General features: G+C 58.6%; 2 protein-coding genes across 5 annotated transcripts in view; one reads left to right on the forward strand and one right to left on the reverse strand.

The window, feature by feature from the left end:
- Window positions 1-692: 692 nt before the first annotated feature.
- Window positions 693-6,743, reverse strand: NOTUM (notum, palmitoleoyl-protein carboxylesterase). The gene is made up of 11 exons (XM_063081443.1): window positions 6,415-6,743; window positions 5,264-5,316; window positions 5,086-5,181; window positions 4,551-4,611; window positions 4,156-4,214; window positions 3,667-3,769; window positions 2,674-2,865; window positions 2,435-2,535; window positions 1,647-1,794; window positions 1,250-1,297; window positions 693-999 (listed from the first exon to the last, which is right to left on the reverse strand). Exons 1-11 carry the CDS (start codon window positions 6,741-6,743, stop codon window positions 693-695), a joined length of 1,497 nt encoding a protein of 498 aa, XP_062937513.1.
- A 12,123-nt stretch (window positions 6,744-18,866) lies between these two features.
- The window catches only part of ASPSCR1 (ASPSCR1 tether for SLC2A4, UBX domain containing), a 38,981-nt gene continuing 36,080 nt past the window's right edge, over window positions 18,867-21,767 (forward strand). The window contains exons 1-2 of one of the 4 annotated variants that reach the window (XM_063080801.1): window positions 18,867-19,075; window positions 20,007-20,062. In XM_063080801.1, coding sequence (XP_062936871.1) covers window positions 18,974-19,075; window positions 20,007-20,062 — 158 coding nt within the window. In that variant the 5' untranslated portion in view covers window positions 18,867-18,973. Of the gene's footprint in view, window positions 19,076-19,266; window positions 19,665-20,006; window positions 20,063-21,767 lie in introns of those variants that run through there. The other 3 variants (XM_063080802.1, XM_063080803.1, XM_063080804.1) reach the window with 3 other exon arrangements.

A 21,767-nucleotide genomic window follows, 5' to 3' on the forward strand; every position in this document is an offset into this window, starting at 1 on the left:
GTGTCATGAGAGAAGAAACGAAATGAAATGTGAGCTGCACCGTCTGAGCTGGAGGGCGGGGATTTGCTGAACAGAGGAACAGGGACCGGGCCTCCTCAGGAAGGGGCTGGAACAAGATACGAGGTGGGCGGGGCCGCTGAGCACCCAGGAAGGGCCAGGGGCTGGGTCCCCCATCCCTCCCACGCCTCCCTGCTGCCCCAGGGCAGGGGAATAAACACATCCGCAAGATGAGGCTCTTTTGTTGTCTTTTTCTCATTATTTAAAAAATATATGTTACAAAACAATATTCATCATATATTTCTTACTCATTTTCCTTTTTTTAAAAAATTAAGGTAATAAAAAAGACACTTTATAAAATAATACAAAAGGGCATGACCAGCAGGGGGCTGGGCTGGGGGGTGAGGAATCCAGTGCTTTGCTTCTGGGTCCCCCTCCCCACTGCGGGCTGGAGGCTGGGGGAGGCCACAGCTGGGGCTAATGGTAGGTCCACCGTTTCTGGCTGGGCTCCTATAGGCAGTGGGAGAGGGGCAGGGAAGGCTGCTGGGCACAGGGCATCCAGACCCAGGCATGGGGATGGCTGGCGCCCTGTCTGTCCTCGCAGAGGCAGGAAGGCCTGCTGGTGGGGATGAGGTGGCATGGGGGTGGCAGGTGGCCCTGCCCCTTGGCGCTGGCTCCTCCTCCAGGCAGCTCCCCTAGCTTCCGCTGCTCAGCATCCCCAGCAGCTTGCTGGGCTCCAGTCCCTGCTGCTGGGCTACTGTCTGCACATCGAAGCCCATGTGCATAAGGAACTGAGCCACGTTCATCTCCTGCCCCGTGAACTGGTCCCGGATGGTGGGGCATGAGGGGTTGCAGTGAGGCCAGGGACAGCTGTCCACAAGGTGGACGGGGCAGCCCTTCAGGGAGGTTTTGCTGGCCTTGTGGCTGTCATGGAGGCTTCTGTCCCAGCAGTGCAGCGCCCGGGGCAGCGAGGTCCCCTTCACCTGGATGTCTGTCCAGTGGCTGCAGACAGAAACCCGGGTGGGGTCACGCAGGCATCACTATCACTGGAGTGGGGTGACTTTTAATTCTTGCCATACAGTTTTGCTGTATAACAAGTGACTTTGGACGCCCTAGGAGGAAACCCTTTACACAGAGCAAGGAGAGACATGTGGGAGGCAGGTGGGAGGACAAATGGGGGGTCGGGGGCAGCCCGTGGCATGTGGAGCTGGTGCTGTGGATGCAAGCTGTCCCTGGGCCCGGGAACACTGACCTCCGGATGATGATCTCGTGGGAGAGGCAGGCGGGGGCGAAGCTGGCCCTGTTGGGGAAGAGATGGACCGCTGTGAGCCCTATGGCCCCCTGTAGCCCCTTCCCCACCCCATATCCCCAGGTCACTTCCCTGGGAGCCTGTCCTCTGCCTGGTGACCACCCCCTTCCTGTGCCGTGTCCGGCCAGCTGCTGCTCTGGCCCAAGCCTTGTCCCCACCAGACATGACCCTGCTGACCCTTGTCCTTCTGTGCCTCCAAATCCCCGCTCACAGTCCACCTCTTCCAGGCAGGGCCTGTCAGGGAGCTACGCTGTCATTTTTGAGACCTCTATTTTCAAATCAAGTGCAGATCTGGAAGCACTGAGTGAGCCCCCGAGCAGGGTCCCCAGCACACACTCACGGCACATCCTTGAGTGTGTTGCGCAGCTCACGGCCCAGGTTCTGAATGTACAGCCACTGCCCCTCCTGCACCGGCTGCCCTGTGAGGTGCACGTTGTCGACGGTCAGCTGGGCCTCATCAAACAGCCACTGTACCACAAACACCGGGCCTGGGGGGGCACATGGCTCAGCTCAGTCTCGCTCAGTGTGTGTACCCCCCCACACCCCCCCAGCTCAGAGCCCTGGCTCCTGAGGTCCCAGCCAGCTCCACGCAGGCTCATGCCACCTAGGCTCTGCCCCTGGAATGTCTTTCACCAGAGTGCGCCTTCCTTCTTTGAAACTTGCCCTTCCTTGAAAGAGGACCCTTGTTAACCCTCCTACTACCACCCTGGTCTGGCTCTCAGAGACTCCACTTTGACCAAAACTTGGTGATGATGTCCCCTGGCATATGACCTCACAATTCAGAGTGTGGGGCTGGGAGGGACCAGCCCAAGGCCCCACAGTGAGGAAGGCAGCAAGAAGGTTAGGCTCCAAAGCACATCCCCAACAGTCAACGTAGACAGGGTGACCAACCTTCGTAGTGTGCCTGGCACTGAGGAGTTTCGGTGCTAAAGCAGGAAAGTCCCAGGCAAAACATAACAACTAGTCACCCTGGTGTAGATATGGTCTCCTCCCTGGACCAGGGCAGTGGTCACCAGGCCCAGCCTCTGAGGGCTGGACTCCATACCGGTTTCCAAGAGAGATGCACAACTTGGGACACCCCACTGCAGCCCATGCCCTGGGTGCCCCGATCCAAGCCGGCCCACTCACAGCGCAGGGTGGGGTAGACTTTGTAGCCAAAGAAGCAGTTCCACTCTTCGCCTGCCTTGAACTGGCGCCGACAGCGCTCCGGGACCACCCCGTGCCAGTACCTGGAGTCACAGCTGAAGGTCAGGCTGCGGTGGGCCCCCGCCCCAGAGAGCTCCTTCCCCCACAGATGTCACCACACCCCAGACCCTTTGCATGGGCAAGGTCCCCATATGGAGAATGGGCCCTCCCTCCTAGGGCACCTGATGCCACGGCGGATAGCCTCTGTGGGTGCGCAGGTGATAGTGTCGATGCAGTCCGTGCGGCGGTACTGCTTGTTGTCCAAGAACCAGCCGGAGTCGGCCAGGCCCCGCACCTGGATGCTGGGGTAGCCCATCTCCTCCAGCTGCTCGGCCACGCGGTCCACGTTCAGCAGCACCCCAGTGCCACCGGCACTGCAGGGAAAGCTGGATGTGAAGCCACGTGGCTGGGAGGGGTGCCCATTCGCACACCCAGAGCCTCTCAGCCCCCAGCCCATGACCCAAGGAAGGGCAGAGATCCTGATACATTCTGAACTGTGGACATGTTCACCGTTCACATGCAAGACCCGTGGGCCTTCTGGGGTCCTGGGCTGGCAGGTTATGCTACCGCCTCCCACGTTGTGAGCTGAGCCCTCCCCTCCCTCCTTCCCTTCTTCTCTGACTTGGTTTCCTTATCTGAAAATGAAGATAAACTATACAGCCTCAGGCCCCTTCATCTGCTCCACCTGTCTCCTGGGTCCCCTGTATGCCTACTGGGATACAGTGATCGACAGATGTGATCCTCACTTACTGGAACCCAGGGCCCTGGAGAAGGGGCATCGGTCCACAGCTAACCCCTAACCAACTACCTAGATCACAGCAGCCCCAGCCTTCCCTACATCCAACATCCATCAAGCCCAAGAACTTTATCCAGACGCTTCCAGCTAGAAAGCATTCGGCAGCCAAACCTCTGAGACATCCCTGTGATGCCCGTTCTCCTGTCTCCAGCCTCTGACCCTTCCAGCCACCTGCCAAAGACTGGCACGGCTGGAGCCACCAGGGCTCCCTGAGGCCAGAGAACTGGACCTTCTGGGTATGTGCAGGCTCTGCCCCCTCCTCTCTCTCCCACCCATACTCCCACCTCAGCCTTGTCCCAGGGTCTGCCCCCCACTACCAGTCCCTCCATTCCCACTGCACACCCATTTACCTCCTCCCTCCAGCCCCTGCCGTGCCCACCTGCTCCCGGCCAGTAGCAGCACTTTGGCCCCACTCAGCCCTTTGCCCAGGAGCTCCCGCACCACCTCCTGGATGATGAGGGTGCCCATGAAGGCGTACTCATCTGCAAGGAGAACGTGATAGCATCAGGTGGGGACCAGAGCAAAAGGAAAGACTTCCTACCCCAGACTGGCAGGAGGAGGGGGTCTGGCTCCAGTGTGGGGCTGGGCAGGTCTTCCTGCCGATGGGGCCAAGGGCTGGGGCAGACTGGAGGGAGGTGCGTCAGGTGCATGAGGCCATGCTGGGGGCCCCTCCCCGAGAACACCAGGAGGAAGGACCCCCGAAAGGGGCCAGGCCAACCAGAGACAAGCAGGCAGCTGTGTGGGGCAGGCACCCTAGGGCATGCTGTCGAGATAGGTGAAAAAAATCACGAAGCTGAAAGTCTGCTTTTCCCCCAAAGCCCAGCCCTGTCATGCAGGAAAGAGAAATCTGGGGAGGTGGGGGACTCACTCTTCTCAGACTTGGACGAAGCCCCACTCCAAACATCACTGGAGCAGTAGGGGATGAAGCTGCAACACGGGGACAGTGTGAGCCTGCCATGGCCCTGTGCTTCTCAGGAAGGACCACCCTGGGACAGGATCCCCCAAGGAAGAACCCCCCCAGGACAGGACCCCCTAGGAAGGACCACCCCAGGACAGGACCCCCTAGGAAGACCTACCCATGACAGGGACCCCCAGGAAGACCTACCCCAGGACAGGAGCCCCCAGGAAGACCTACCCCAGGACAGGGACCCCCCAGGAAGACCTACCCCAGGACAGGACCTCCCAAGGAAGGACCACCCTAGGATGAGACCCCCCCAGGAAGGGAACCCCTCCCTCAAGAAGGATCCCCATGCTCTGTCTTACACCATGTTGGCGTTCCACCAGTGGGGATTCTCCTCTGGCTGTGAGGACAGGATCCCCGTGCCTGGGGACACAGAGGAGGTGGGTCTTTTTGATAGGAGGGAACAGTGCAGGGATGGGGACTACAAGGAGGTGTGGGGGGCGGGGTTCCGACTTGGCCCCAGCAAGGGAGGTGTGTGATGCCCCTGCCTCAGCCAAGGGTGCTGGGGAAGAGGAAGATGGATGGACTTAGTTATGCCAGAAAGTCACCGTGGCCAAGACGCCCAGGCAGGCTGTGATATCGGATGCGACCTTTCACTCCCCCCTCTCCACCAGCTGCTTTGAGCAGTGGGGGTGAGGGGTGGCGTTACCAGCATGCAGAGCAGCCAGGGTGAGCACTCGCAAGTTACTTGCGGATGGAGACCCAAGGGTGAGGTAGGTGCCCCTGCCTGAGGGACATGGGAGCTGGGCTGGGGAGGATGCGCGGCCGTGAACGCGCAGCTTCCCCCAGAATCTCAAGCTGGGAGCCCCGCGGCCGCGCCTTCCCCGGCCTGCTGACCTGTGCGAGTGCGCGGCCAGTCTTTGGAGCTCATGAGGCGCCGCATGGTGTCGTATCTGGAGTCGCAGTTCTCCCGGTTGAAGCAGTACCAGCCGCCTGCGGGCACGGCCACCAGGCTCAGCGCCCTCGCGCCCCGGGGACCCCCGTCCACCCCGCCGCCTCGGCCCCTGGGACGCACCTTCCAGAAAGAGTAGCCACCGCCGACTGCCCTTGGACTCCTTCAGGTAGTAGCTGCAAAGAAGGGTGCGTGGAGCAGGCGGTCGGCTGGGGCTGCGGGGGCCGCGGCTCCCCACCCGGGGCGGGAAGGGTCACGCCACCTGCCGCCGGGTGCGCCGCGACGGCCGCACGGGGGCGCCAGCGGCCAGGCCCTGGAAGAACGGCCGGGCCCAGCGAGCGCCGGCGGCCAGCCCCGGGAGGTGGCGCTCGCGGGGCGGGGAAGGGCCGCGAGAGGCTGTGTTCCGTGGAAAATCCCCACGGCCCGCCCGGCGCGGGACCCGCTGTAACCTCGGCGCCGCGACCGGGCGGGGGGGTCCTCCCGGGGCGCGCAGTGGCACCGGAGAGCAAAGCGCCCGCGCTAGAGCAGTGTGCGTGGGCGGGGGCAAGGAGACCGCCAGGCGGGCGTGGGGGCCGCGGGCGCCACCGAGGCGGTGTCGCAGCCATCCCACCAAGGCCAGACCTAAGGTCGTGGTAGATCCACTGGGCGCGGGAGCGCACCCGCCGCTCTGCTCTCCGAGCCCCAGCCTCACATCTTTCCTTTATCTACTTTGGGGCTGCTGGGGGGTGTGGATGTGAATGCCGAACCCAGGTCCTTCCGTGCCACCTGCATCCCCTCCTTGTCCCCTCCGCTGCGTCCGGGATCCCTGGCGGTCCCGGCGCCGAGGTGGGGTGGGGGTGGGGGGACAGCAGGACTCTCCCCGCCCCCGTTTCGCCTCTTCCTGCCGGAGCCAGGGCCACTCTCCGATTGCCATCTCCCCGCCCAGGGACCGAAGGACGCGAGCAGAGCCGCTGGGCACCGGTGGCCAAGGGGTCAGTGCCCCAGCTGGCCAGGGACCAGGCCTTCAAGCGCTGCCCCAACCCCCGCGTGGCAAGTAACCGAGCGGGCCCTCCCCAGGGCCAGCACTGCCCGGCGCCCGACGGGCGTCGTCCTCTTCCCTGGGGGCGAGAAAAGCCATGGCCAATAGGGAGGGTCCAGCGCAGACTCCGCGCACCCGAGCGGGGATGGAGACGCGAAGGATGCGGGCACCGTCGCCAATGAGGCGGCCCCAGGCCCGACGGGGGCCACGGGCAGGGGCGCGCCGGCCAGCCGCGGGGGGCGGGCGCTGGCCTTACCCGGCGGGGCTGCCGTCGTTGCAGGTCACCGACGTGTTGAGCAGGAGGTGCAGGCGCAGGTCCTCGTTGAGCTGCTGCGCCGAGCAGGGGTACAGGGACTGCGCCAGGCTCTTGACCTGCGCCATGAAGCTGTCCATGTTGCCCTCCACGGCCGTGAAGTCCAGCGGGAAGCTCTCCACCGGCTGCCCGGCCGCCGGCGCCGCCTCGGCCCGCGGCGGGGGCGGCGGGGGCGGCTGCTGGCTGCGGCGCCGCCAGGTCTTCCTGCCCTCGCCGCCCCCGGCCCAGTGCAGCAGGCCCAGCAGCAACAGCACGCGCACCCCTCGGCCCATGGCCGCGCCGCTCGGGCCCGCGGCCACCTGCGGAGAGCGGGCGGCCTTGAGGCGGCGGCGGCCGCGGGGGCGTCGGGCCGGGGGCGCCTGGGCCGCGGGGCGCGGCCGCGACGGGCTCGCTCGGCCCGCTCCCGCGCGGGACCTGGGGGCGGAGGCGCGGGCGGCTCGGCGTCGAGGCGGCCTCCGCAGCTCGGACTCCGCGCGCGGCCGCTCGAGGGCAGCGCAGGGTCTGGGTGTCTGGCTCCGGCCCGCGCCAATGAGTGGCGGGGGCCGAGCCTGGGCGTAGTTTGCGGGGGCCGCGGCGGCCCGGGTGCCCGCGCGTTAGATGTGCCGCCGCCGCCACCGCCGCCCGGGCTCGGCGGAGGGGGAGGGGGCCGCGCTCCCTCTTTTCTTGGCGGAGGCTTCGCCTTTTCTTCCCAAACCGCAGGCCTGACGGAGGGGCCTGGACTACCCCGCCGCGGCCGCCGGAGGCGCTCCCGGCCCGGCTCCGTGGGGGGCAGCGCGGCCGGCGGCCCCGGCGGCTCCATTCACCGCGGCCAGCCCGGCGCCGCCGCCCCCGCCCCTGGGGCGGCGGGAAGGGGCGGCTGGGGGGTGGGCGGCGGGGAGGAGCGAGGCTTTCCGCGCGGGGGGAGCCCGGCCCGCGGCGCAGCGAGCGGCTCCCGACGGGCTGGGGGCGCAGCGCGGGCGCGCTCACCTGGTGCCGCCGGGGCCCCCCGCTCCGCACCGCCCAGGCCTAGAGCGCGACGCGGGCGACCTGGACCCCGGCCCGCATCCCCCTCCCAGAACGGCCCCTGAGCCCCGCGCTCACCGCGGCCAGCGCGGGCGGCCCCGCGGCCCGGTCTCCTCCGCGCCGCTCGCCCTGCGCCGCCCCCTGGTGCGCCCGGCTGGGCTGCGCGCCCCCTCTGGTGCTGGCGCAGAGCCGCTCGGGACTTTTATCCAGCGGGGCCCCCGGGATCAAAGCGGCGGCGGACACAGGGCTCCGCGCCGAGGGGCCGGCAGTAGGCGCCGGGGCCTCCGGAGGAGCGGACAGGTGTGGCGCGAGGCCCCGGCTCCCTCGGCGACCTGCGGGAGGGACCGATGTCCCGGCGCGGCGCCTTGGCGGAGTCGCCCTGTCTTGAGCCTGAGTGGGCAGATTGGGGGCGACTCTCGGAGGCACTGGGGGCAGACGGGGCACTGCCACTTACCGAGGTCGGTGGGCCACAGGGTGATGTCCTGGCTCTCCCGCGTGCGCCCTGGCTACCGCACCCCAGGCCAAGGACCCCCCAAGACACTCTCCCTGTCCTGGCGTCCACTGGCTGAGGATCGGAGGAGTTGCCGGCTTGGTGATCTCCACGCAACCTAGGGTGTTTTTCCCATCGCGTTGCCTTCCGAGCAGGGTGGGGTGGCGTGGGGTGGGGGTAGACAAAAGAAAGAAAGCGGGCTGGCCGGCTGGCTCAGTTGGTTAGAGCTGGCGCTGATAACACGGAGGTCCACGGTTTGATTTCTGCACCCGCCAATTGCCAAGAAGAAAGAAAGGCGAGCACGGACTCCCTCCATAGCACCAAGTTCCACCTCCGAGTGGAGAGAGCTTTGCTCGTTTCCCTCCGACCTGCAGCCTGGTGTGTGTCATTACACCCACTTTAAAGACGGGAAATAGGCTTTGCCTTTTGGGACAAGGGTCCAGACCTAGGGCAGGGCTCCCGGAGTACCTGCTAATTCAGGACAGTGGGGAACCTTCATCACTTGGGAGGCACCTGCAGCAGCTGGTGGGGCAGGAGATTAGAGCTGCCAGGACAATGGCAGCAGCCAGGATGCTGCCTCAATTGCGGGGCCCCTTTGGCCCCGGGTGCAGTCCTTCTCACCAGCCCCCACACTGAGTGATGAGCTGGGGGGCAGAAAGTCACACCACCACCCTGCACACACACAGCAGGCCACATCGGCCTGGCTCTCGCAAAACACAGTGAGAGAAGAGGACTCTTGAGAGGTGTTGCGCCATGCATCTGAGGGGTGCGGGGGGCCCTAATGTCAACTGCAAAGCCTGGATCAGGCAGAGGTGCCCTGGAGGTCAGCCTGGGCCCAGGACCTTCAAGGAAGGGAGAGCCAGGCTGTGTTGCCAACATAGGTCCACTCAACAGGCAGGCAGGGCAGGTGTGTGCTCATGTCCTGATGCTGGGGACTGGGAGTCAGAGAGGCTGACAGAGAAGATTTGCACCTAACTGCTCATTTAGAAGCCCACACTTACTGTTCCTCCTTTGTTGGGTCAGTTTAAAGGCCATACTTGGGGCTGGCCAGGGACAGTAGCTTCAAACCCAAGTCCCATCCTGAGGTATCCTCTCACCCCTACCCCACCCCCAGCAGGGAAGGCTGGCGGGGGTGAGATTGCAGCACTGGGCAAGAGCCCGTTCCCAGGAGCCCACTCCTTCTGGGAGCCTGTTATTCCAGGTCTCGGCAGGGGAACCCTAACTTGCAGCTGGACGGCATGACCATGTGGGGGTTGTTCTGCACACTGACCTGGCCCTGAGCCATTTCCTGGCAGGGAGATCCTGGGCAAGGCCCGTGACCTCTCTCTGTGCCTCTATTTCCTCTTCTTTAAAGTGGGGCAATGACCGTACCTCCTTCAGAGGGTTGTTGTGGGATTACAGGAGCCCATGCGTGAAAGTGCACAGCGGGATGGCAGTGATGATTGCCAGGGAAATTCCAGGACAAGAGAAGAACATGCATATTATATTCCCTGGTGTTTGCTGTAATGTGATTTAGCCGGCATGTTGAACCAAAATGAGTTTGTGTTTTGGTTTATTCAATATTAGCAGCAGAAGCAAAGAGGGTCTCAAACCCACACCTTCCCAGAGCTTCACTGCCCTTGTGTCAGTCTTCCCCATCCCCCCTTCTCTAAAGTCCCTGTCACAGCCCAGTGACTGACAAGGCTGTGGCTCCTCCACCCAGTTTTCAGGCCTTGAGTCTGGTGGAACCTCCCAGGAGGGTGAGTGTTTTGAGCCACCAGGCACTGGGCCTCTGCTTCCAGACCACCTGCACCTGCTATGGCCCTGACAAGTGTAATGAAGGGGACTCTGGATTCACCAGGGGCAGATCAGAGACTGCCTCTTGCCCCCTAGGATGGCTTCGATTAAAAAAAAAAAAAGTGTGGGTGAGGATGTGGAGAAATTGGCACTCCCACACGTGGCTGGTGGGGATGTGAAATGGCGCAACCGCTGTGGAAAACACTTGGGTGGTTCCTCAGTCAGTGAAATATAACATTATGTATGACTGGCAATTCCACTCCTAGGTGAATACCCAAAAGAATTGAAAACAGGTGTTCAAACAAAAGCTTGTATGTGGATGTTCACAGCAGCTTTATTCACAATTGCTGAAGGTAGAAACAACCCAAAAGTCCGTGAACAGATGAATGGATAAACAGAATGTGGTGTATCCATACAAGGAATGTATTTCAGCCACAGAAAGAATAAAGTTCTGACATTTGCTATAACGTGGATGAACTTTGAGAACACTGTGCTGGGTGAGCAAGCCAGACACGAAAGGGCACATGTTCTATGACTCCATTGGGATCAAATACCTAGAATAGGCAAATCCGGAGACGTAGTGGCTTCCAGAGCACGGGTAGGAATAGTGGGTGACTGCTAATGGGTATGGGGTTTCTTTTGGGGGTGATGAACAAGTTCTAAACTTGATAGTGGTGATGGTTGCACAACATTGTGAATGCACTAAATGCCACTGAATTTTACATTTTAAAGCGGTTAGTTTTATGTTACGTGAATTTTACCTAAAAAAAAAAAAAAAAAAAACCACCACAACAAAACATCAATGGGTCAGATACAATGGTCAGCAGGCTGGGCCCAGGGCACAGGTGGCTGGAGCAAGGCCTGAGGCCAGGTGGAGGGGCTGGAGGGGTTGGGTTGGCTGGTGCCACCCTAGAAACCTTCCTGGCACGTGGGATGTCTCCTGACCCCCATTTTCTCATTTGACCAGTGTCTGTCGAGTGTACGGGGTGGGGGGTGTAGTGGGGGTGGCCAAGTGCCTGTTTTCTGCGCACAGGGCCTGGCTCTGCCACTGCTGGGCCTCTGCGCCTCAGGCTGTCATCTGTACCATGGGGACAGGAATGGCACCTGCCTCACAGAATGGTCCTGAGCATCAAGTAAGGCAAGACATGTAGGGGCTCCAGTTTGAGCTGTCAGGCAGTGAGCACGTGATAAATGATAGTTATGACTCCCAGGTGTGGTGGTGGACACTGGCAATCCCCAGGGACCAAGGCAGACTGAAGTCCCGGCACAGGAGGCTTGCAGACTGTCTGGGACAGCAGACACTCGGGCTTGGGGATAAGGAGCAAGACAGTGCCACAAGCCACCTTGCTGCAGTGGTCTCTCAAAGATGCCGGACACCAGGGATACTGGACACGGGATGTGCCCTTCTCTGCTCCCCATACCCCCATTGTCACGTCCAGGGTGGACTCAGTGTGGCTCTTGCCTCTTGGCTTCCCTCATCCCCATTCAAGTGGGTGCTCCTGCCTGAGCTTAGATTCTGTGAGCACCCAGCTGGAGGGAGGCTGGGAGAGTGAGAATGCAGAGGTGGGCTCTGCCCTTAAGGAGAGGCACCCAGGTATAGGATGGGGGTGCAGGGTTTGGTTCATGCCTCCTCCTCTGGGAGGGAAGATATTGGGGAAGGAAGCAAAGATCCATAGATGAGCACAGAGTTAATGGACAGGACCCCAATTCTTGGGAAAAGAAAGGTAAGATGGAACATTCCAGGAAACAAGAGTCAAGGCCCATGTGGGGGCAGGTTCTGGGCCCAGGCTGGCAGGTGGGCACTGGGGGAGAGGGAGGAAGGTGTGCTGGAGGACAGTCAGTGGTGCAGGGGTCCCACCTGAGTCCCTGTGTGGGGTCTGACAGATCGATGACCTGGCCAGAGGGCTGGGCCGCAAGGGCTCAGGAGGTTCAGTGATTCTGGAACCAGTGTCCTTGCCCGGATGTGGGACTGCTGCACGCCGCACAGCTGGTGCCCTCCTGCTGCCCCTCCCCCAAGCCCTGGGTTCTCGCAGTGCGAGGGCTGCTCTGTGCTCCAGCTGCTGCCTGTCGTCTGGGGCCCAGCTGTTGCGTGCTGGCCTCAGCTGCCCTGCCTCGCCTGGCCACCTGGGTGGCTCTGTGCCCCAGCTGCTGGCCTCTGAGGCCCAAGTGGGCAGGGAAGTGGGGCAGAATCACCCCACTCCCCCGGCAGCTTGCTCTATGGGAGGCCCTGCTCCCCAGGCAGCTCTGAGGCCAGGTCGTGTGAGTGCAGAGTTTGGTCCCTCCTTTTGGTCTACTCAAAGCCTCCTCCCCATCACCCCCTGTCCATCAGCAGGATCTCCCCTTGGCCTCATATCCTGGAGCCTTGATGAGTAAGCCCCTCTTCAGGAGCTGTCTGGTACAGGGAGCTGGGAGTCGCTATGGTTATCTCAGCCTGGGTCCTTGGAAGGGGAAGGGAGCGGGGCCATGGGTCAGACCCAGCCCCTTCAAGGACAGCTGCTCCCAGGCCTGACACTGGGAACTGTCCCTTCCTGAGGTCCCCAGCTCCAGCTCCTGGAAATCAGGTTTGCAGACCTGGCATGAGGAGCCTTGGGGTAATCAGGCAGACAGGACTACACCCTTTTCCCTAAGTTTATGCACATAGACATCAGAGCCCCCTTCACTTGGGGTGAGAGCCCCCAGAGCTGAGGCGGGAGGAAGAGTCCCAATCAGTCCAAGGTAAACTGTCCCCTCTCTGATGCTAACACTATAGGCATTTCTGGCCCCAGGCTCAGACCCCTTGGGGGCCTTCAACTGCACTGGTCATTTGGTAGGATCTATCCCCTGTCAGCACCCCAGCAACTGCGTCCTGCCCCACGCTGTCCTCTCTATACAGCCTCGCCTGGCTGGTGGACAGTCCTGGCTGAAGGACCCTGCCGTATGTGGCTTGCAGCTGACATGGGTTAGCTGTGGAGTGGAAGGGTCAGCAGGGAATGGCCACATTCCAAAGCTGGGGGTGAGGGGAGGAAGGGCATGAGTATGGGAGTGTCTCCATGCTTGTCTGTGGAGTTGGGGCTTCTTGGGCATCCCAGGAATGTCCTGAGGTGCCCAGTCCTTACTGCACAGGTGAGGAAGCCATGCTCAGGGAGGCTGGGCTCCCCGGTGCGGCTGATGGAGGGCAGAGAGGCTGCTCCTGAGCCCTCCCAGCTGCTGGGCTTCTCCACCCTAATGAGCTGCAGGCCGCTGGCCCCATCAGTCCAGCCTGCTGGTCCTGGTGCTCCTGTGGCAATAGCAGCCGCAGGCCAGGGAGGCCAGGGAGGCCAGGCCGGCCATGTGACCTTCGGCTGGCACTCCCTCCCACCCTGTGATCCCCACGTGGCCTCTGGGGAGGCAGAAACAAACCCTCAGATCTTGCCACTGGGAACCTTTCAGCGCCAGGGACATCAAAGGGGGCGGCAGGGTGGCGGGGGCGGCGGATGCTTCTCTTAAAGGGCCATGCCACTTTTAATTCGAAGCAGATCCTGGGAACAGCAGCTGCCGCCCGCTCGGGAAGGAGGACGCGGGCCAGGAGGAGCGGAGCGGGAAGGTGGTGGCTGAGGGGCTGCCCTGCCCTCCGCAGACCCGCTGAATTTGCTCTTCAGAGCCAGTGAAACTGCAGAGGACAGGCGGGCACTGCAACAGGAGCCAGCACTGAGCCAAGGTCTCCCTCGGACCACTGTGGCACTGCCCATCCGTTTCTCGGAGGAGGAGACTAGGGCTTAGCAAGGTCTCAGGTCAGGGGTTGATTACACGGCCAGCCGGGAGCATGACAACTTAGAAACAGATTCATCTAATGAAATAAACAGTGTGATCTCTCTTGCATATCTAAGTACGAGCTGAGATTCTTACCTGCTCAGGTGTCTGCACTGCCTGGAGGCCACTAACCTAGGCTAGACATGAAGCAGCTCCACATGCCCAGGGAATGACGATCGTTCTTTCCAGGCACAGGGACACAGGCGTGCCTCTGAAGGGCTTGTCCCCTGGAGGGGGCAGTGATAGAAAACAGCTGCCCAAGAGCTCCCTGACAGGATATCAGGGGAAGAGAAAACAGACAGAGCTAGCCCCTATGCTTGGCGTTCAGTCTGTCTGGTGGGGGCCCCAGGCCAGCCTTGGGGTTGCTTCTGTACAGCCTGGGGCAAGGACCCCAACCTCACCTTCTGACCAGGCTCCGGGTGTCCCAAAGCCCACAGGACACGCTGCCTGGGGCAATCTCTGTGGCCCTGTGCTGTGTCAGGGTCTACTCCCCTGTGTGGATGGCACTGTGGTTCTCTTGTGCTACAGGTGAGGAACCGAGGCCCTGGGTTCTGTGTTGGAGGCCAGCAGCAACTAGGGGTCAAAGCTTGGTTTGCCATGGGTAGGGGGCCTGGACTGCATGCCCTGACCACTCCATTAGGCTGCCTAGGCCCTGGGACATCCTACCGAACACCCAGCAGGAACCACTTTTTGCTTGTGATTTACTGTACCGTGAAGGGGAGTGGAGGTACACGTGGTCCCAGAGTGGGGTCATGCGTAAATCATCGAAAATGTGGCTGCTCTGAAAAGAACAAAAGAGAATATGTCGTAAGTCACCTGTTGTGTAAGAAGGAAGGCACAGTGAGGACCCACAGCTGTGTCTACTTAGTGTCCCGACACATGCATTCACTCATCTTTGCAAAAAGAAACACAGGCTGGCTACCCCAGAAATGAATGAAAATGGTTTTCTGTGTGGGTGTGTGGGAGTGGGGAGGAAGGGGCCAGGTCATGTCTTGTTCTGTACTTACTTTTGAATCAAATATACGCATTTTGAATAATCAAAATATAACATTAGGGCCGGCCCATGGCTCACTCGGGAGAGTGTGGTGCTGATAACACCAAGGCCACGGGTTCGGATCCTATATAGGGATGGCCGGTTGGCTCACTGGCTGAGTGTGGTGCTGACCACACCAAGCCAAGGGTTGAGATCCCCTTACCCGTCATCTTTAAAAAAAAAAAAAAAAAAAAAAAATATATATATATATATATATAAAACATTAAGTCAAAAGGGGTTAAAAATGCAAACCCTAAAATTTAGTAAAAACCAAAATAAATGAACCTAACTGAATATGATATTGTTATCCTAACCTAACCTAACTTTGATGATTAATTGCATTTGTCAACTTGACTAGGCTAAGGGATGCCCACGTAGCTGGTAAAGCATTATTTCTGGGTGTGTCTATGCAGGTGTTCCTGGAAGAGATCAGCACTTGCATCGGTGGATTGAGCAGAACAGACCCCCCACCCCAACGTGAGGGGAAATAATTTCATCCATTGAGGCCTTCCTGTATTAGTCTGTTTTGTGTTGCTATAACAGATACTGAGACTGGGTAATTTATAAAGAACAGAGTTTTATTGGGCCTACAATTCTGGGATAGGTGCATCTGGCGCAGGCCTCAGGCTGCTTCTACTCATGGGTAGAAAGTGGCAGGCAGCCGGCAGGTATAAGCAGATCGCATGGCGAGAGGAAGCAAGAGAGAGAGAGAGGAGGTGCCAGGGTCTTTTAAACAATGAGCTTTTGCGGGAACTAATAGAGTGAGAACTCACTCAGGTCCCCCTCCCACAGGGAGCGTATTAATCAATTCACGAGGGATCTGCTCCATGACTCCCATAGCTCCCAACACTGCCACATTGAGGATCAGATTTCTGCATGAGTTTTGGCAGTGACAACATGTCCAAACTCTATCACCCTCCCAGTAGAACAAAAAGGCAGAAGAGGGGCAAATTACCCCCTCTTCTTGAGCTGGGACGTCCACCTTCGCCTGGACATTGGAGCTCCTGGCTGTGGGGTATTTGGACTCCAGGACTCATATCAGTGCAAGCCCCAACCCCCCTCCCCAGTTCTTAGGCCTTCGGCATCACAGCTGGAGTTACACCATGGGCTCCCCTGGTTCTCAGACCTTCAGACTTGGACCACTGGCTTTCCTCAGTCTCCAGCTTGCAGACAGCAGATTGTATGACTTCTCAACCTCCATAATCATGTGAGCCAATTCTCATAATAAATCTCCTTTTATATATATCTCTATATATCCTATTTGCCCCATTTCTTTGGAGAACCCTAATACCCTAACCTAACATAACACAGAAAAAAGAATTATTTCAAAAAACTTTTGAACACAACACCCTGTATTTCTCTAGTGGGATATGTTCTAAAGACAAAAAAAAAAAAAAAAAAAAAAAAGGGATCTTGAAATTTTCTTAGTAGGTCTGTGGTTAGTAGTGGGATTCCTGTAGTAACTCTGAAACTATTTGGAGGGCATTTTAGAACACAGCAAGTGAATAAATATATTGATTTACTGAAAACAAGGATTCTCAATGTGAAGAAATTAGATATTAAATTGAACCATATAGATTTGCCATTTTTTGTAGATCAAACATGATCGACTATTGGCCATTTCATATGATTCAACCAAATACAAATATGGAATGAGGGAGAAGGCTGAGGTGTGGCTTGGAATTAGAAATAGAGTTGTCTCTTGGTATCTGTCAGCTGCACAACTGTGGATCCAACTAACCTTGGATCGAAAACATTTTAAAAATTAAAAATAATACAAATAAAAATACAGCATAACAACAACTTACATAGCATTTACACTGTATTAGGTATTATAAGTAATCTAGAGATGACTTAAAGTATATGGGAGAACATGCAAATACTCTGCCATTTTATATGTGACTTGAGCATCCTCCAAGTTTGGTATCTGAGGGGGATCCTGGATCCCATCCCTGTGGATACTGAGGGACAACTGTATTCAGATGACTTCAACACTAGCTCTGTCCCTTGAGAGGACCCAGAAGGCAGTGACACCCCAGTTGTAATGGGCACACTCAGCACCCAGACCTTGGTTTCTAAATCCCATTTCCCTCTAGATGGGACTAGGGCTTCCTTGAGAAATGGCTGATATTAGGGCTAGGGCAGGGAGAAAGTGCTCAAAGAATCATGGAAAGGTCAAAAGGACGCAAGAAAGATGTCACTGGGACAATTAACTGTGGGTTATCTCAGAGCATGGTATCTATGTTAGACTTCTCAATTTTGCATAACAGTATGGTGTTATATAAGAGAACGGCCTCATTTTTAGGAAATACATGCTGAAGTATTTACTGGCATGGGGCACAATGTCTCCAATGTACTCTCAAATGTTTCAGAAAACATATATGTGTGTGTATATATATGGGCAGAGGGAGAGAATATGGTAAAGCAAATTGGGCGACATGTAAACAATGGATTAATCTGCCTAAAAGATATCCAGAAGCTCCTTGTCTTGTTCCTGCAACTTTCTTCTAAGTTTAAAATAATATAAAAGGACCGGCCCGTGGCTCACTCGGGAGAGTGCGGTGCTGATAGCGCCAAGGCCACGGGTTCAGATCCTATATAGGGATGGCCAGTGCGCTCACTGGTTGAGCATGGTGCTGACAACACCAAGCCAGGAGTTAGGATCCCCTTACTAGTCATCTTAAAAAACAATAATAATAAGTAAAATAAATAAATAAATAAAATAATATAAAAATAAAAAGTCACCCCTCCCAATAAAAAGCCTAGGAGCCAGCTTGAAGGAGCTCTCACTGGCCAAATGGGGACCACTTTGAGCATCAAAAAGAGTAATGATTAAATGAAAAAAAAATACATGAATTCATATTAATATTTAAGAAATTTTTCAAACGAAGGGGAAGCTTTTCTTGACCAAAAAATGTCTATTAAATGTAGAAGGAATGATAAACTTGGAAAGTCATGATTTTGCAACCATAAGTGTAATAATGAATCCATTCATCAATTGATGCTAAAACCGTTGAGTACATGGTTATTGGAAAAACATGACATTTGTGGTCTCAAAGACTTACCCCACCCATGGCTTATTTACTCAACAAGGAGCAAGGGACCTTGACCGTGGAGGAATCTGGCAGACCCCAACTTTACCAAGTGGTCAAATTTCACGTCCTCACAAATGGGGCAAACTGATGTCCTGGGTCTCCTCATGCTGTCTCCTAATCCACCTTGCTGCCCCAAAGGTTTAGCCAGAGGATCCAGAAATCAGGCCCAGACTCTACAAAAATGCCAGTGTCTTGAAAAATAAAAGCGAGTCTGTCAACGGTGATTGGGTGACATGTTTGTTAGCATATGTGGGTATGTGTGCACAGAAGTGCCACCTACACAAAGGTGTGACAGCACCATGCACAGGAGGTGGTGACCGCACACAGTCCCCCTTCCACGGGGGTCTGCTGTGCATCTGAGCCTCATGGGAAGCCCACGGAGCTGGTCAAGCAGATGGACACGTGGAAGCTCCAGGCAAGGCTGAGCTGAGGACAGCAGGAGCCCAGAAGGGAATCTGGAATGTAGCCAAGTCCAGGGCATGGTGACCCACGCGTGTAAGTGCTGGCCAGGAGCAGCCCAGGACATTCGGGCTGCAGTCAGCGAGGCCAGCTCCTTCCAGGAGATCGAGGCTGGAGGCCTTCGGTCCTGGTGGCTGTGAGGCCAGGTGCTGTCCCTGCAGTGGCGGTGGGGGCTGTGGTGGGTTTCTGCGGATTCCACGCAGGCGCCTGCTGGGCATGGGCTTGGCCGTGGAAGTCCTCGTGGGCCCGGGGAGCCCCAGGTTCAGCAGGATCTTCACAACAGCCGCAAGGGCCGCGAGCACCTCAGCCCCGCGTGATGGACGAGGAGGTGAGCTCGAGAAGCAGGGCTGGGGTCTCAGTGGTGAGGGGACAAGTGCGAGGGGGCTACCTCATCCCGTAAAGGTCAGGGGCGGGCGGTGCCACAGGGACTGTGCGCAGGGACGAGGCCCAGGTGCTGGAGCGCAGGAAGCCGGGAGGACCGAGGGGTGAGCAAGGGTCCGAGGGCGGGGGAGTGGGGCACGGGGGGCGCAGGGGGAGCAGCGGCCAGGCGGGGGCAGGGGGCAGCGGGCCGGGCCTCTGGCCTCGGCGTGCCTCGCGGCCAGCACGGCTTTCGCTCGGGCCGGTGCTGGCGGCCACCCCGAGAGTGTGGACTGCCGAACCGGACCGGCGAGACCCGCGGGCACAGGCCGCCCGCAGTCGGGCATGCGCCGTCGCGGTCCCGAGGCAGCGCCGGGGCGGGGCCTGGATTCAGCGGGCGTGGCCTGGGCGGCCCGGAAGTGAGCGCCGGCCCCGCCACCGCCGGCTGTGGGGCTGTGCCGGACGGCTGTTGCCGATAAAGTTGTTCGAAGCGGAGCCGGCGACGGGTCACGTGAGCGGAAGATGGCGACTCCGGCAGGCGGCGGGGGCTCCGCGGTGTCGGTGCTGGCCCCGAACGGGCGGCGCCACACGGTGAAGGTGACGCCGAGCACAGTGCTGCTGCAGGTGAGGCCGCCGGCTGGGGGCGGACGGGGGGCGGGCGGGAGGCGCCGCGCCGAGGCCCCGCCCCCTGCGGTTGACTCCGGAGGCCCTAGGGGCGGGGCCGGCGGCGGCCAATGAGCAGTCTCCTGCGCGAGCGGGCCCGCCCCCCTGCTCGCGGCTGGCTGCACCCTGGGCTCTGGCTGGGGGCGCGGGGCTCGCGGGTCCCGGGCGCGGGCGGGCGGGCGGGTCAGCCCTCGCGGGGGCCTCACCGTGCGCTTGCCTCCCAGTTCTGGGCGCTCGGCTGAGCCCAGCCTCCGAGGGCGCCGGGGAGGGTCGAGCCCCCTCTCGCCCCCTTTCGCCCCCTCTCGCCCCTTCCCGCGGCGTCCTGCCGGAGCCCGCGGCGGGACGTGCTTGGCCTGTGCGCCTGGAAGCGATTTTTGCCGAGTCATTCACCACCCTCGTGACCTTGAATCAGTTGAATGTGAAAGTGCGCGCCGAGAGCAGAAGTGGGGAGCTGTTGGCACTGGGCGCAGGGGGCGCGGGCTTCCAGGCAGTGGGAGCAGGTGCACAGAAGCCTGCCAGCTGCGGGGTAGCCGGTGCTGGCGGGTTTAAGGCATGTTGCACAACTGAATAGTTTGAACTTCATTCTCGGGGGATCCCAGGGTGTGTGGTAGGAAGGTGGCTCTCCGGAGCTCAGAAGCAGGGGCCGGGGCACAGAGGCAGCGTTGCCACGGAGCTTGGGGGGACGATAAGGCAGGACATGGGGGTAGTGCCCCCCAGTGAGGAAGGGAGGGAGAGTGGACAGGGCTTGCAGGTGAGACACCTGGAGCGGTTGAGAGGACCGTTCAGCGTGTTGTTTTGTCTGGGCAGAGCCATTGGCTCACCAGGAAACTGCCCACCCATGGCTGGTCTCTGCCACACTCAGTGGTTCACTGTCGTTTCCTGTCACTCCTAGGTTTTGGAGGACACGTGCCAGCGGCAGGGCTTCAACCCCAGTGAATACGACCTGAAGTGAGTTTGCTTGGGTCCAGCTGCAGCGTTGTAGTCTGCTCCTGCCCCCAAAAGTACTGGCTCTGGCTTGGAGAAGCCCCTTTGGGTGGGTGAGAACAAAAGTGTATACTCTCCCAGTTCTGGGGGCCAGAAGTTAGAAATCTAGGTGTCAACAGGGCCACACTTTCTCTGAAGGCTCTAGGGAGGATCCTTCCTGCCTCTTCCAGCTTCTGGTGGCCCCTGGTGTTCTTGGCTTGTGGCTGCATCACTCCAGTTTCTACCTCCGTCTTTACACAGCCTTTTCCTACTTTCTCTGTGTTTCTCATCTTTTGTGTCTTAGGAGGACACTTGACATTGGGTTTAGGATCCACCTGGGTAATCCAGGATGATCTCACCTCCACATGCATAACTTAATTACATCGGATACCAAATAAGGTTGCATCCATAAGTTCCGGGGCTAGGACATTGTCATATCTCTTGCGGGCTACCACTCTCCCTGCTATAGAGGGTTTTAGCACATTTGGTTTTGTAAGTTCTTATGGGGCACCGAGGACAGAGAGCTGGTTGAGGAGATGGGAAGGAACCTCGCAGACTGTGGGTCTGGGCAGCCTCCCAGCCACTGGAGGGACATGCACGGTTTTCTGTGTGTGGCATTTTCCCAAGAGGGCATTCTCCGTGTTCTCAAGGGCCTGAGGCAACAGAAGGGTTTGAACCCTCATGGTGGTGGTCTGCGGGTTTCTATCCCACAGGTATAACTTTTAGCTTTAAAGATGTATCTTCATTGCAGCACTGTCCAATTGTTGGGGGAGGAGCCTGCTATCCCGGCCTCACCCGTGCTGCCTTATGGGACTCTCTGGGGAGGCATTCTCTTGGAGAGATGCCCGTCAAGTCATCCAGCCTTCCTCCTCCCATCTTGACCATCTGAGGATCCCAGGATGTGTGCTGTGTGTGTTCATGCTAGGTCATGTCTGAGCTTCCTGTCAGAGAGCCTCGTGCCACCTCTCTCTGTCCTCTGTGAACCTGCCTGGAGTCCATGTGATGGTGTCTGGTCGGAGCCAATGAGTGTCATTTTGAGCCAGGTCCCCTGCAATAGCGTATCTATTTTTCTTGTGTCCCCCTTTCATCTGCTAGCTCTGTAATTTGTTTAGAAGGCACTGCCACTGCCAGGTAAGGCAGCTGTGTGTGCGCAACACCTCCCTCGCCCCAGGGCTCTCAGCCAATCTGCCCTGGGCCCTTCCGTCTGCTGTCCTGTCTTGCACTAGACATTCTAAGTGACAACTTCTGGAGTCACTTTTCTAGCCAGTGCTAAAGGTTGGGATCAAAGTTTTCTCTTTCGCAATTCTTCCACATGCCTTTGGGCTTTATAAACTCCGTTCATGGATCAGAAAACCGTTCATTGTTTCTGACGGTATCTTGGCGTTGGTGAAGTTGAGCTGACCATTGTGGGTATACGGTATCTGCGGGTCTTGCATTTGTGTATTGAAAATCCCACGGGTGAAGGGGCCACTGCGAGGCAGCACCAGGTCTCTGAGTCCTGTCCTTTCTCTCCTCTCACCGCTCTCTTTTCTTGGGGTGGGTATCCCATTCTGCGTCCACGATTCACATGCGATCTGAGCTGGCATCAGGAGCCACGCCTTACAGTCCCAGACCTGCCTTTACGTGGCCTGAGCTGTGGTGGGCTCTTGTCATCTGCGTTCTTGTCTGCAAGGTACACTAAGCAAGAGCG

This window comes from Cynocephalus volans, chromosome 16 (assembly GCF_027409185.1).
Source record: "Cynocephalus volans isolate mCynVol1 chromosome 16, mCynVol1.pri, whole genome shotgun sequence".
Classification (NCBI taxonomy): Eukaryota; Metazoa; Chordata; class Mammalia; order Dermoptera; family Cynocephalidae; genus Cynocephalus; species Cynocephalus volans.